Source organism: Bufo gargarizans, chromosome 1 (assembly GCF_014858855.1).
Source record: "Bufo gargarizans isolate SCDJY-AF-19 chromosome 1, ASM1485885v1, whole genome shotgun sequence".
Taxonomy (NCBI): Eukaryota; Metazoa; Chordata; class Amphibia; order Anura; family Bufonidae; genus Bufo; species Bufo gargarizans.
Window position 1 is genome coordinate 564,303,901 of NC_058080.1, and position 13,032 is coordinate 564,316,932.

General features: G+C 43.0%; 1 protein-coding gene across 1 annotated transcript in view; it reads right to left on the bottom strand.

The window, feature by feature from the left end:
• The window catches only part of GLT1D1 (glycosyltransferase 1 domain containing 1), a 133,893-nt gene that overhangs the window by 41,339 nt on the left and 79,522 nt on the right, over positions 1 to 13,032 (bottom strand). Inside the window, exon 11 of the mRNA XM_044275645.1 lies at positions 11,969 to 12,067. Coding sequence (XP_044131580.1) covers positions 11,969 to 12,067 — 99 coding nt within the window. The remainder of the gene's footprint in view (positions 1 to 11,968; positions 12,068 to 13,032) is intronic.

Here is a 13,032-nt window from a genome sequence, read left to right on the forward strand (position 1 = left end):
TGGTCATTCTCATTGCATCATGGATGTGGTGACACCAAAATAGACATTTGAGTTATTTTTTATGCCTATGACACAATTATTAAGAGAGAAGTTTCAATCACTGTAGCTTTCTACTTTGGGTTTTTATATGGAATATTTTGGCGCACTTGATATATATATATACATACATATATACATACATACACACACACACAGGTCCTTCAAAAATTAGCATATTGTGATAAAGTTCATTATTTTCTGTAATGTACTGATAAACATTAGACTTTCATATATTTTAGATTCATTACACACCAACTGAAGTAGTTCAAGCCTTTTATTGTTTTAATATTGATGATTTTGGCATACAGCTCATGAAAACCCAAAATTCCTATCTAAAAAAATTAGCATATTTCATCCGACCAATAAAAGAAAAGTGTTTTTAATACAAAAAAAGTCAACCTTCAAATAATTATGTTCAGTTATGCACTCAATACTTGGTCGGGAATTCTTTTGCAGAAATGACTGCTTCAATGCAGCGTAGCATGGAGGCAATCAGCCTGTGACACTGCTGAGGTGTCATGGAGGCCCAGGATGCTTCGATAGCGGCCTTAAGCTCATCCAGAGTGTTGGGTCTTGCGTCTCTCAACTTTCTCTTCCCAATATCCCACAGATTCTCTATGGGGTTCAGGTCAGGAGAGTTGGCAGGCCAATTGAGCACAGTAATACCATGGTCAGTAAACCATTTACCAGTGGTTTTGGCACTGTGAGCAGGTGCCAGGTCGTGCTGAAAAATGAAATCTTCATCTCCATAAAGCTTTTCAGCAGATGGAAGCATGAAGTGCTCCAAAATCTCCTGATAGCTAGCTGCATTGACCCTGCCCTTGATAAAACACAGTGGACCAACACCAGCAGCTGACATGGCACCCCAGACCATCACTGACTGTGGGTACTTGACACTGGACTTCAGGCAATTTGGCATTTCCCTCTCCCCAGTCTTCCTCCAGACTCTGGCATCTTGATTTCCGAATGACATGCAAAATTTGCTTTCATCCGAAAAAAGTACTTTGGACCACTGAGCAACAGTCCAGTGCTGCTTCTCTGTAGCCCAGGTCAGGCGCTTCTGCCGCTGTTTCTGGGGAATGCGGCACCTGTAGCCCATTTCCTGCACACGCCTGTACACGGTGGCTCTGGATGTTTCTACTCCAGACTCAGTCCACTGCTTCCGCAGGTCCCCCAAGGTCTGGAATCGGTCCTTCTCCACAATCTTCCTCAGGGTCCGGTCACCTCTTCTCGTTGTGCAGCGTTTTCTGCCACACTTTTTCCTTCCCACAGACTTCCCACTGAGGTGCCTTGATACAGCACTCTGGGAACAGCCTATTTGTTCAGAAATTTCTTTATATGTCTTACCCTCTTGCTTGAGGGTGTCAATGATGGCCTTCTGGACAGCAGTCAGGTCGGCAGTCTTACCCATGATTGCGGTTTTGAGTAATGAACCAGGCTGGGAGTTTTTAAAAGCCTCAGGAATCTTTTGCAGGTGTTTAGAGTTAATTAGTTGATTCAGATGATTAGGTTAATAGCTCGTTTAGAGAACCTTTTCATGATATGCTAATTTTTTTTAGATAGTATGCCAAAATCATCAATATTAAAACAATAAAAGGCTTAAACTACTTCAGTTGGTGTGTAATGAATCTAAAATATATGAAAGTCTAATGTTTATCAGTACATTACAGAAAATAATGAACTTTATCACAATATGCTAATTTTTTTAGAAGGACCTGTATATACAGCACATCCGTTGGTGAAAAATAAAGTGTGGACCTTTATTCACCCATGCAACGTTTCGGGTGAATAAAGGTCCACACTTTCTTTTTCACCAACGGATGTGCTGCGGTGTCTTCATTTATTTTGTATTATACACCTTGGTAAGGTGTTATTATCGCTGGCACCCAATCATCTATCACAAGGTGTGCTGCCCTGAACTTCTGTTAAAAAAATAAAATAAAATATATATATATATATATATATATATATATATATACACACACACCAAAAGTTTGGACACACCTTCTCATTCAAAGAGTTTTCTTTATTTTCATGACTATGAAAATTGTAGATTCACACTGAAGGCATCAAAACTATGAATTAACACATGTGGAATTATATACATAACAAAATAGTGTGAAACAACTGAAAATATGTCATATTCTAGGTTCTTCAAAGTAGCCACCTTTTTGCTTTGATTACTGCTTTGCACACTCTTGGCATTCTCTTGATGATCTTCAAGAGGTAGTCACCTGAAATGGTTTTCACTTCACAGGTGTGCCCTGTCAGGTTTAATAAGTGGGATTTCCTGCCTTATAAATGGGGTTGGGACCATCAGTTGCGTTGTGGAGAAGTCAGGTGGATACACAGCTGATAGTCCTACTGAATAGACTGTTAGAATGTGTATTATGGCAAGAAAAAAGCAGCTAAGTAAAGAAAAACGAGTGGCCATCATTACTTTAAGAAATGAAGGTCAGTCAGTCTGAAAAATTGGGAAAACTTTGAAAGTGTCCCCAAGTGCAGTCACAAAAACCATCAAGCGCTACAAAGAAACTGGCTCACATGCGGACCGCCCCAGGAAAGGAAGACCAAGAGTCACCTCTGCTGCGGAGGATAAGTTCATCCGAGTCACCAGCCTCAGAAATCGCAGGTTAACAGCAGCTCAGATTAGAGACCAGGTCAATGCCACACAGAGTTCTAGCAGCAGACACATCTCTAGAACAACTGTTAAGAGGAGAATGTGTGAATCAGGCCTTCATGGTAGAATATCTGCTAGGAAACCACTGCTAAGGACAGGCAACAAGCAGAAGAGACTTGTTTGGGCTAAAGAACACAAGGAATGGACATTAGACCAGTGGAAATCTGTGCTTTGGTCTAATGAGTCCAAATTTGAGATCTTTGGTTCCAACCACTGTGTCTATGTCTGACGCAGAAAAGGTGAACGGATGGACTCTACATGCCTGGTTCCCACCGTGAAGCATGGAGGAGGAGGTGTGATGGTGTGGGGGTGCTTTGCTGGTGACACTGTTGGGGATTTATTCAAAATTGAAGGCATACTGAACCAGCATGGCGACCACAGCATCTTGCAGCGGCATGCTATTCCATCCAGTTTGCGTTTAGTTGGACCATCATTTATTTTTCAACAGGACAATGACCCCAAACACACCTCCAGGCTGTGAAAGGGCTATTTGACCATGAAGGAGAGTGATGGGGTGCTGCGCCAGATGACCTGGCCTCCACAGTCACCGGACCTGAACCCAATCGAGATGGTTTGGGGTGAGCTGGACCGCAGAGTGAAGGCAAAAGGGCCAACAAGTGCTAAGCATCTCTGGGAGCTCCTTCAAGACTGTTGGAAGACCATTTCAGGTGATTACCTCTTGAAGCTCATCAAGAGAATGCCAAGAGTGTGCAAAGCAGTAATCAAAGCAAAAGGTGGCTACTTTGCAGAACCTAGAATATGACATATTTTCCGTTGTTTCACACTTTTTTGTTATGTATATAATTCCACATGTGTTAATTCATAGTTTTGATGCCTTCAGTGTGAATCTACAATTTTCAGTAATGAAAATAAAGAAAACTCTTTGAATGAGAAGGTGTGTCCAAACTTTTTGTCTGTGCTGTGATTATATATATACACACACACACACACACACATATATATATACACATACACACTATACTATGTTAGCAAATCATATATCTTCAACTTCTTTATTGGTCACCCATATTTGATGCCGCAGGTATACTTTACAATTTTTTTCTTCAAGCAAATAAAAACATATACAATGCAACTAATTACAAACCGCCCAATCGTGTACAGTGATACACTGGCCTCAGGATGCAACATTTTCCATAAATCGGAATTACATTCAACATACAACGTCACACACACTGCTGATCTGTGATCAAAATGGCTCAAATTTCTAGTGAAGCTGCATGGATATTTCACAGGTAAAAACACCGATATTACCAAAGTAAAAGCACATAGGTGTAGATTTATATCCGCTGAAGGCCTCATCATAAATTAGGCACATCAGAGCTGCCATAGATTTCTGGCTTCATTTGCACCAGAAAATTTGTCATAAATGAAGATGAATCATTACTGGTCACGTTCCCTACCTGCCGCTCCCATTCACTTCTATGGACCCGACGGAAATAGCTGAGCAAGCACTCAGCTATTTTAGGCAGCCCAGTAGAAATGAATGGAGGGCGGCTGCACATGATATCCTAGTGATATGCCCCCATTTGCTCAGATGAGACAACCCCTTTAAGCTCAGGCATGATGGCCACCCCTATAATCATGTTCAGGATAAAGAATAAATAAATCTGCAATCAGAAAATAAAAACAGATTAGAAAAAATAAAATAAAAAAGGATGTGTGTCACTATCTGGTTTTAACTGGCAAATAAAATGTTGGTGATTTCCTTTAAGGGCCACAGGTGCATTAATGGTCTTACTGGTTGTCACCGTCAGACATCCCTACTTCCGATAACGCAAATGGACAGTTTCCTGCATCCGATTACGGTGCTTGCTGTAAAGATTATACTTTCCAGAATGCAAGTCACCAGAGCAAGCTTTTTGTAGAGATTGAGCCAGCAAGCAATAATGAGAGACTGTGAAATCATCAGAATGCAGCTCTGGGCAGTTTAGGATGTGGCTCAGGATCAGTACAAGCTAAGTAATGCAATACATTTATAACTCGGCTTCTCATGTGCCCAGTCCACCGCAAAACCCAAAAATTATGTAAAAGGTATAATATAAAACACTAATATTTTACACTTTTTATCTTAGTTCAGGCGATGCTTTCCACGCTACAATTACTTGGCTATCTAATATACCCCCATAGCTGTATTGCTTCACTTTAACACACGCCTATAGTTAGCCTTAAAAAATACTATGATGGGCTGCTGGGAGTGCGTCTTCTCAGCGGATGTCCAGTCCCATACTGCACGCCTTCAATGACGGTTGGCTACATGCTGACATTTTGTCTGGTGGGTCTAAGAAACTCCAGTTTAACTTTCACAGTGCAAAAGTACTAAATTTGTGTGTTTAGCACATTTTTTTTATGTGTTTTTTATATTTTCAATGTCAGACAACGTTCACATCCTCCTGCCTGCCCTGAGTGCATGGCAAATCTCGCGCCTGCGCCGCGCGGTATATGGCGCAGGCATAGTGAAGGAAGGACGCTTACTGGCTGCAGACTTCCTTACTGTGCCGAATACTGAATGGCATGGCGCAGGCGCGAGATTTACCATGCACTCAGGGCCAGCAGGAGGATGCGAATTCTGCCTGGCCCTGTCAATCAAGATTTGGAGGGAGGTGACAGAGGTGGGAGAACGGAGCCTCTAGAAGCAGGGACAATGCCTATCAGCCAGTTTAATATGGTTAAAGGGCTTCTGTCACCCCATTAAACCGTTTTTTTTTTTTTTTCTTTACTAATAATCCCTACACTGCGATCTCATCATACATAAGCTAATTAATGATTTTGGTTCAGTAGAATTTCTTAAAAATCGATTTTTATAATATGTAAATTACCTTGCTACCAGCAAGTAGGGCGGCTACTTGCTGGTAGCAGGCGAATCCTCCGATGGTAATGACGCCCCCTTTGCTTGTTGATTGACAGGGCCAGGGAACGGGATAGTTCTCTGCTGGCCCTGCCTGTTTTGATTCAATATCTTGCGCCTGCGCCGCTGCCGTACCTCTCTTCAATCTGCGCAGGCGCACTGAGAGGCGGCCACTCACTCGGCCGCTCCATCCTCAATGCGCCTGCGCCGATGACGTCACATCTACACCCGGCGCAGGCGCATTGAGGAGCGAGCGGCCGAGTGAGTGGCCGCCTCTCAGTGCGCCTGCGCAGATTGAAGAGAGGTACGGCAGCGGCGCAGGCGCAAGATATTGAATCAAAACAGGCAGGGCCAGCAGAGAAAGGGCCAGCGGACGGGATCTGTCAATCAACAAGCAGAGGGGGCGTCATTACCATCGGAGGATTCGCCTGCTACCAGCAAGTAGCCGCCCTACTTGCTGGTAGCAAGGTAATTTACATATTATAAAAATCGATTTTTAAGAAATTCTACTGAACCAAAATCATTAATTAGCTTATGTATGATGAGATCGCAGTGTAGGGATTATTAGTAAAGAAAAAAAAAAAAAAACGGTTTAATGGGGTGACAGAAGCCCTTTAATTCTGGTGACAGAAACCCTTTAAAGCTCTTACCTAGCACAACTAGATCATGCCCTATAATAATCTGGACATGCTGGAAGTTGTAGTTCTCTCTTCTTAGGCTGGGTTCACATCACTGTTTAGTTTTCCGTTTTGTGTGCAGGACTTTTTTTCCATCTAAAATAACGGATCTCAGGTGGAAATGGCTGAAACGGATGCCAAATATGCAAAACTTATGCTTGAAATGCAGGATCAGTTTTTTTCTTTATTTTTCTGTTCTTCTGACCGGTCAGTCTTACGGAAAACTAAGCGGTGATGTGAACCCCGGCTGTATAATGTCTGTGTAATATACACTTGTATCCAATAATAACAGTCCAGACATGCTGGGAGTTGTAGTTCTCTCCATTTTACCTCTCCCTGTGTTGCCCCCTAATTTCCAACAACAATCTGGTGATGAGACCTGTAGTTCCCTTGTCACTATTATAATGTTCTGCAGCAGCTGAGGTGTGTATTTGGCTTTGTTCACATATGTGCCGATGACGTTCGCTGTTCTGCCCTGACATAGGAGCACATCAACGAAAATCACTGCAGCTGAAGTGTGCATTATGAGGTTGTGCAGCAGCTGAGGTGTGCATTATGAGGTTCTGCTGCAGTTGATGTGTGCATTATGAGGTTCTGCTGCAGTTGATGTGTGCATTATGAAGTTCTGCAGCAGCTGGGGTGTGTTATGAATTTTGCAGCAGCTGAGGTATTATGAAGTTCTGCAGCAGCTATGGTGTGTATTATGAGGTTCTGCTGCAGTTGACGTGTGCATTATGAAGTTCTGCAGCAGCTGAGGTGTGTTATGATGTTCTGCAGCAGCTGAGGTGTGTTATGATGTTCTGCAGCAGCTGAGGTGTGTATTAGGAGTTTCTGCAGCAGCTGAGGTGTATATTATGATGTTCTGCAGCAGCTGAGGTGTATTATGATGTTCTGCAGCAGCTGAGGTGTATATTATGACGTTCTGCAGCAGCTAAGGTGTGCATTTGGCTTTGTTCACATATGTGCTGATGACGTTCGCTGTTCTGCCCTGACATAGGAGCACAACAACGGAAATCACCGCAGCTGAAGTGTGCATTATGAGGTTCTGCAGCAGCTGAGGTGTGCATTATGAGGTTCTGCAGCAGCTGAGGTGTGCATTATGAGGTTCTGCAGCAGCTGAGGTGTGCATTATGAAGTTCTGCAGCAGCGGAGGTGTGCATTATGAAGTTCTGCAGCAGCGGAGGTGTGCATTATGAAGTTCTGCAGCAGCGGAGGTGTGCATTATGAAGTTCTGCAGCAGTCAGAGAAACCTCAGTTGTGACTGGATTAAAACCTTTCGTTTTCTGTGTCTGCACTTTGTAAAATCTCCCGGTCCTGTTTCTCTGCCAGCACACATCGCACTGTGACCTGACTGACCAGTCTGGACCTGATCCAGCACAGTCAGCAGTCCAGACTCCAGACCAACTCCGTGAAGATCTGCCCCAGGCCCCGACTGTGCACTGCCAGCAGCACAAACAGTAAGTCGGCATCGGGGAGGAGGTGAAGAGTTCACCAGGAAAGGCTAGGTAATCACTTGCGATCAGATTTTGGTATTCTGTTCCAGCAAAATTCCAGAATCGCCAGATCTAGCATATGCCAAACACTGCTGGTACCTGCCGGATCCCGGTCACAATCATGGGGTCATTTGAGATCCCGCATGCAGCTGTGTTTTGCCCTTTGTTTTTGCCAGAATCTGCAACAGAGGATTCTGCAGAAACCTCTGCGGCAGATGTGCACGTACCCTAAGGGGTGCAATGGATCACTCACAGGGGGGCCCAATTCAGATTCTTGCCATGGGGCCCAGTGATTTCTATGTACGCCCCTGCTATTACACCTACAGATAATCGCTAAGATCAGCTCTAACAAGTATTCATAATAAGGCTCATTAGTGATGAGCTGGCAGTGTAATACTGCCGCCGATTACCCGATGAACGAACAAACATCGGGTAACCGGAGTCTTTCAACATATTTAAGAATAATCATTTGTCAGTGGCAGATCATGCCATATAATCAGCACTCTGCTGCCGGAAAATGATTCACTAGGGGAATGAGCAATGGCATTAGCGATCGCTTGTCCCCATCCTGGGGAAATCGCTGCATGTAATAGCAGCGGTCTCCTCCGGTAGAGAGCAGGCGATTGCAGAGAGGGAACGCTTCCTTCCGACAATCGCCTGCTTAGGCTACTTTCACACTTGCGTTCAGAGCGGATCCGTCTCATATAATGCAGTCGGTGGCTCTGTTCAGTACGGATCCGTCTGCATTATATTGTTAAAATATTTACATTGTAGGTCTGGACGGATCCGCACGTGTTCAAGTGTCCGCCTGCTGAGCGGAGCGGAGGCTGAACGCTGCCAGACTGATGCATTCTGAGCGGATCCGCGTCCACTCAGAATGCATTAGTGCTGGACGGAAGCGTTCGGGTCCGCTTGTGAGCCCCTTCAAACGGAGCTCACAAGCGGACACCCGAGCGCTAGTGTGAAAGTAGCCTTAATCTGCAGGTGTAATAGGGCCTTAAAGGGAACCTGTCACCGGGATTTTGGGTATAGAGCTGAGGACATAGGTTGCTAGATGGCCGCTAGCACGTCCGCAATACCCAGTCCCCATAGCTCTGCGTGCTTTTATTGTGTAAAAAAAAACTATTTGATACATATGCAAATTAACATAAGAGAGTCATATCTTACTTGTGTGACCAGAGAAGAGTCATATTTTCAAGCTCAGACTCATCTCAGGTTAATTTGCATATGTATCAAATCAGGTTTTTTTTCCACAATTTGCCTTCTGACAACTCACTGCCAACCAGTAGAACACGTGGGCTGAATCTTTTGATGCATGAGGCTTATGTATATTTTCCCCTCCAAAACATGGTTTCAAAAGAGAAAAAATAACCTGGGTTTCCGTCAGGTTCCCATTGCTTGCATAAACCATAAAAGTCAATCATTCTGAATGAAAGAAACAGCATGTATTTAATAAGTGTAATTTCCCCCTAGAAATAGAAGATTTCTCGTCTGAACCATATTTATTGTAGGTATGTAGACAGCTTCCTGACCTTTCTTCCTGCACATGCCTTCAAGTGCATTTTTTATTTGATTTCAATTTTTTTTCTTTGGCAAGGACATTAGATCAATACACCTTATGTTTTTTTCTGCATCGCTCACAGCACTAACTGGATTTGAAAGGAACATTTTCTTCCAAATGTAAGGAGTTTCTGGAGGTTTTCCTCGTGTGCTGGGTTAATGCTTCCAGACAGCAGGGTCATCTTTTTACAGGCAGCCAACAGGATTAAGGTAATTACAATTAAGAATAATGAATTCACACGCCAGCATATGAGAAAAGTGAAATCGGACTGGTTTGTAGCAAGGTACCATTATGGGGGTCATTTATTAAGACTGGCCTCGTGAGCAGGGAAAAGTCGAGCATCTGCGTATTTCTGGATATTAAAATTACCGATCTTACTACCATTGTACTATCATATACAATTGTATTGTAAGGCTACATGCACACAAACGTTGTTTGTTTCAGTGTTCGTTCCATTTCAACGGGTCCGCAAAAAATATGTGCGGTCCGCATCAGTATGTTCGTTTCGTAGCACCGCAAAAAAATATAGAACATGTCCTATTCTTGTCCTTTTTAGGCATTGTTGCAATGGAACTGCAAGAAAAACCGATGTCATCAGTTTTTTTTTTTTTTTGCAGATCCGCAATTTGCAGACCGCAAAACACATAGTCGTGTGCATGTAGCCTAAGGGTATTTTTAAGTGACTAATCGGTCTCCCCTTTAATTCTGTTTAATACTCTGTGCAATAGTTTATGTTTCCCTTGTAATGAATAGGGTTAGAGATAGCACAAAGGGGGATGGGTACTAAGACCACATTCCTGAGTGAACTCTGTTGCACACTGAAGGAGAGGATAACAAGTTAAAACTCTGCTACCTACCTTCACTCAGGAGACTTCACCAGGCCCTCCATTCTAGGTAGGATGTTAGTATGATTGCCCTAACTCCCTTGTACACCCTGGGGTGTTGGTCATGTGTTATAACGGGGTAGACAGCCATGGGTTATAGCATGATCGACGGAGTCTCCACCCCATTTAGGCTAGTGATGTTTATTTACTTTTTATTATTCTGTATGCGATTTCTTTCTGTTATCGCATAAATATATTTATTCACGTAGCCTGCATAAGCTTATTCATTCTAAAATCTTTCGAATTCACTTTACGTTACATCAATATAATCTATATGTACCAAGCAGGGGTCGCTGGCACCTCAAAGTTCCTCGAAACCTAGTGAGGAGTTCTCCGAAACACAGCACTAGCAAGACTGGTTATTTTTATAGTTCAGATGGCAAACTGATTCAGTGTGCTCAAAGATGGCTCAGCTAAGTAAAAGTGTTTCAAAGGGAATCTGTCATCAGCTTTAGGCTGTCCTATGTAAGGGCAGAATAAACTGATGGCAGAGACCCTGATTAAAATGCTGGGTCATTTACATAGATCGATTGAGTCACCATTAAAAGGGGTTCTCTGGAAATTAAGAAAATGAAAATACGTAAATATTGCTTTATTATAAATATATTCCCAAATACCTTTCATTCGTTACAATGGCTCTTTGTCTGAAGTGCAATCAAACAAAATGGCCGCCGTCCTGTTAGTACACACAAAACCTGTCCTAATCACACAGGAGGACAAGTTACTTCCCAACACTGATGTAAAGAGCTGCCTCATCCTCCTCTCTGCTCTACTTGTCAGGGATTATAAACCCGAATACAGATGATAAGAACTTTAGCTGAATCTCTGTAGGAATTTAGCTCATGAGGAGACATGAAGTAGAGAGGATGGACAGGACAGACTGTGGTAATGGAGAGTACATACAAGTGCTGCTGCTCATTAGCCACATCTGCTACAGAGATTCATCTAAAGTTCTTTTCAGCTGTATTCATGATCATAATCCCTGACAAGTAGGAAGGAGGATGAGGCAGCTCTTTACCTCATTGTTGTGAAGTAACTTGCCCTGCTCTGTGATTAGGACAGGTTTTGTGTGCACTAATAGGTCAGTGGCCATTTTATTTCCCCCGATGATCGCTCCCCAGACAAAACGAGCCATTATAACTAATGTAAGGTATTTGGGAATATATTTAGAATGAAGTAATATTTAAGTGTATTCATTTTCTTAATTCCCGGAGAACCCTTTTAAGGTGCTCCAGCACTAGCTGAGCGCAGGAGTCCACTCAATACAGTACACAAGCTTGGAGTCCTGATATTCCAACTCTCCCTGGCATCTGGCATCCTACTGATGACTGATGGCTCTTTTCATACAGGAAGAAAGCTGCTGGTCAATGGCAGGATGGGCGGAATCCATGAATATAAGGACTCCAGATCTCAAAGAACTGTGCTAAGCGGACTCCAGCGTTCGCTGCCTGGCGACTAATCTCCTATGGGAAAAATAGGATAGGGCATGCTGAAATACAACATGGCCAATCCTTTGTCTCCTGCAACAACAAGCCACCAACCCCTGGACTTCTGTAAATGAGTGAGAGTTGGTCAGCCAGTATTCCTCTAATGTGTAGAGACAGTCACATACGTGCAAGTTTTATTACGTGGGTGGAGCTTCAAACTTGAATTGTGAAAATAAATGTTCATTTCCAATCCTGTGACTTATAACACATATCATGCAATAAATTACGTGCTTTGTAAGTTAACATTTTCTTCCCATTGTTTTGCAACAGTGAATAATTACCTCAGGCTTTGAAAAGAGTAAACCGGTATCTTCATGGCGTATTATTGCAGCATTCCCCGGTATATCCCTTGCCAGCACAGGGATTTCTAAATCCATAGCCTACGGAGACAGAACAAAACAAGAATTACAGTTTACAGTGAATATATCACACACTGGCAAGGTCATCAGATTGTAAAGTTACAGATACTTTCAAATAACATCCAGCAAATGACTGTTACATACATTAATTTATCAAGAGGTGAACACAAAATACTGCCCATTTCAAGAACCGATTTACAGCTGCATTTGTGACATTTTAACCCGTTAGGCTGGTTTCACACGGGCGTTGCAGAAAAATGTGCGGGTGCGTTGCGGAAACACCCGCGATTTATCCGCGCGAGTGCAAAACATTGTAATGCGTTTTGCACTCGCGTGAGAAAAATCGCGCATGTTTGGTACCCAAACCCGAACTTCTTCACAGAAGTTCGGGCTTGGGATTGATGTTCTGAAGATTGTATTATTTTCCCTTATAACATGGTTATAAGGGGAAATAATAGCATTCTGAATACAGAATGCTTAGTATAATAGCGCTGGAAGGGTTAAAAAAAATAAAAAAGTTAACTCACCTTATCCCCATGATCGTGTAGATCCCGGTCTGTTCTTTAGCTGTGGGCTGAATGACCTTTGGTGATGTCAGATCACATGCTCCAATCACCACAGGTCCTTTAGCCACAGCTAAAGAACAGACCGACCGGGAACTAGGCGATCATGGGGATAAGGTGAGTTAACTTTTTTTATTTTTTTTAACCCTCCCAGCACTATTATACTAAGCATTCTGTAGTCATGTTATAAGGGAAAATAATACAGTGAATAGACTGTCACCTAGAACCCATGCGTGGAAATCTCACCGCATCCGCACTTGCTTGCAGATGCTTGCGATTTTCACGCAACCCCATTCATTTCTATGGGGCCTGCGTTACGTGAAAAACGCTGAATATAGAACATGCTGCGATTTTCACGCAACGCATAAGTGATGCGTGAAAATCACCGCTCATGTGAACAGCCCCATAGAAATGAATGGGTCA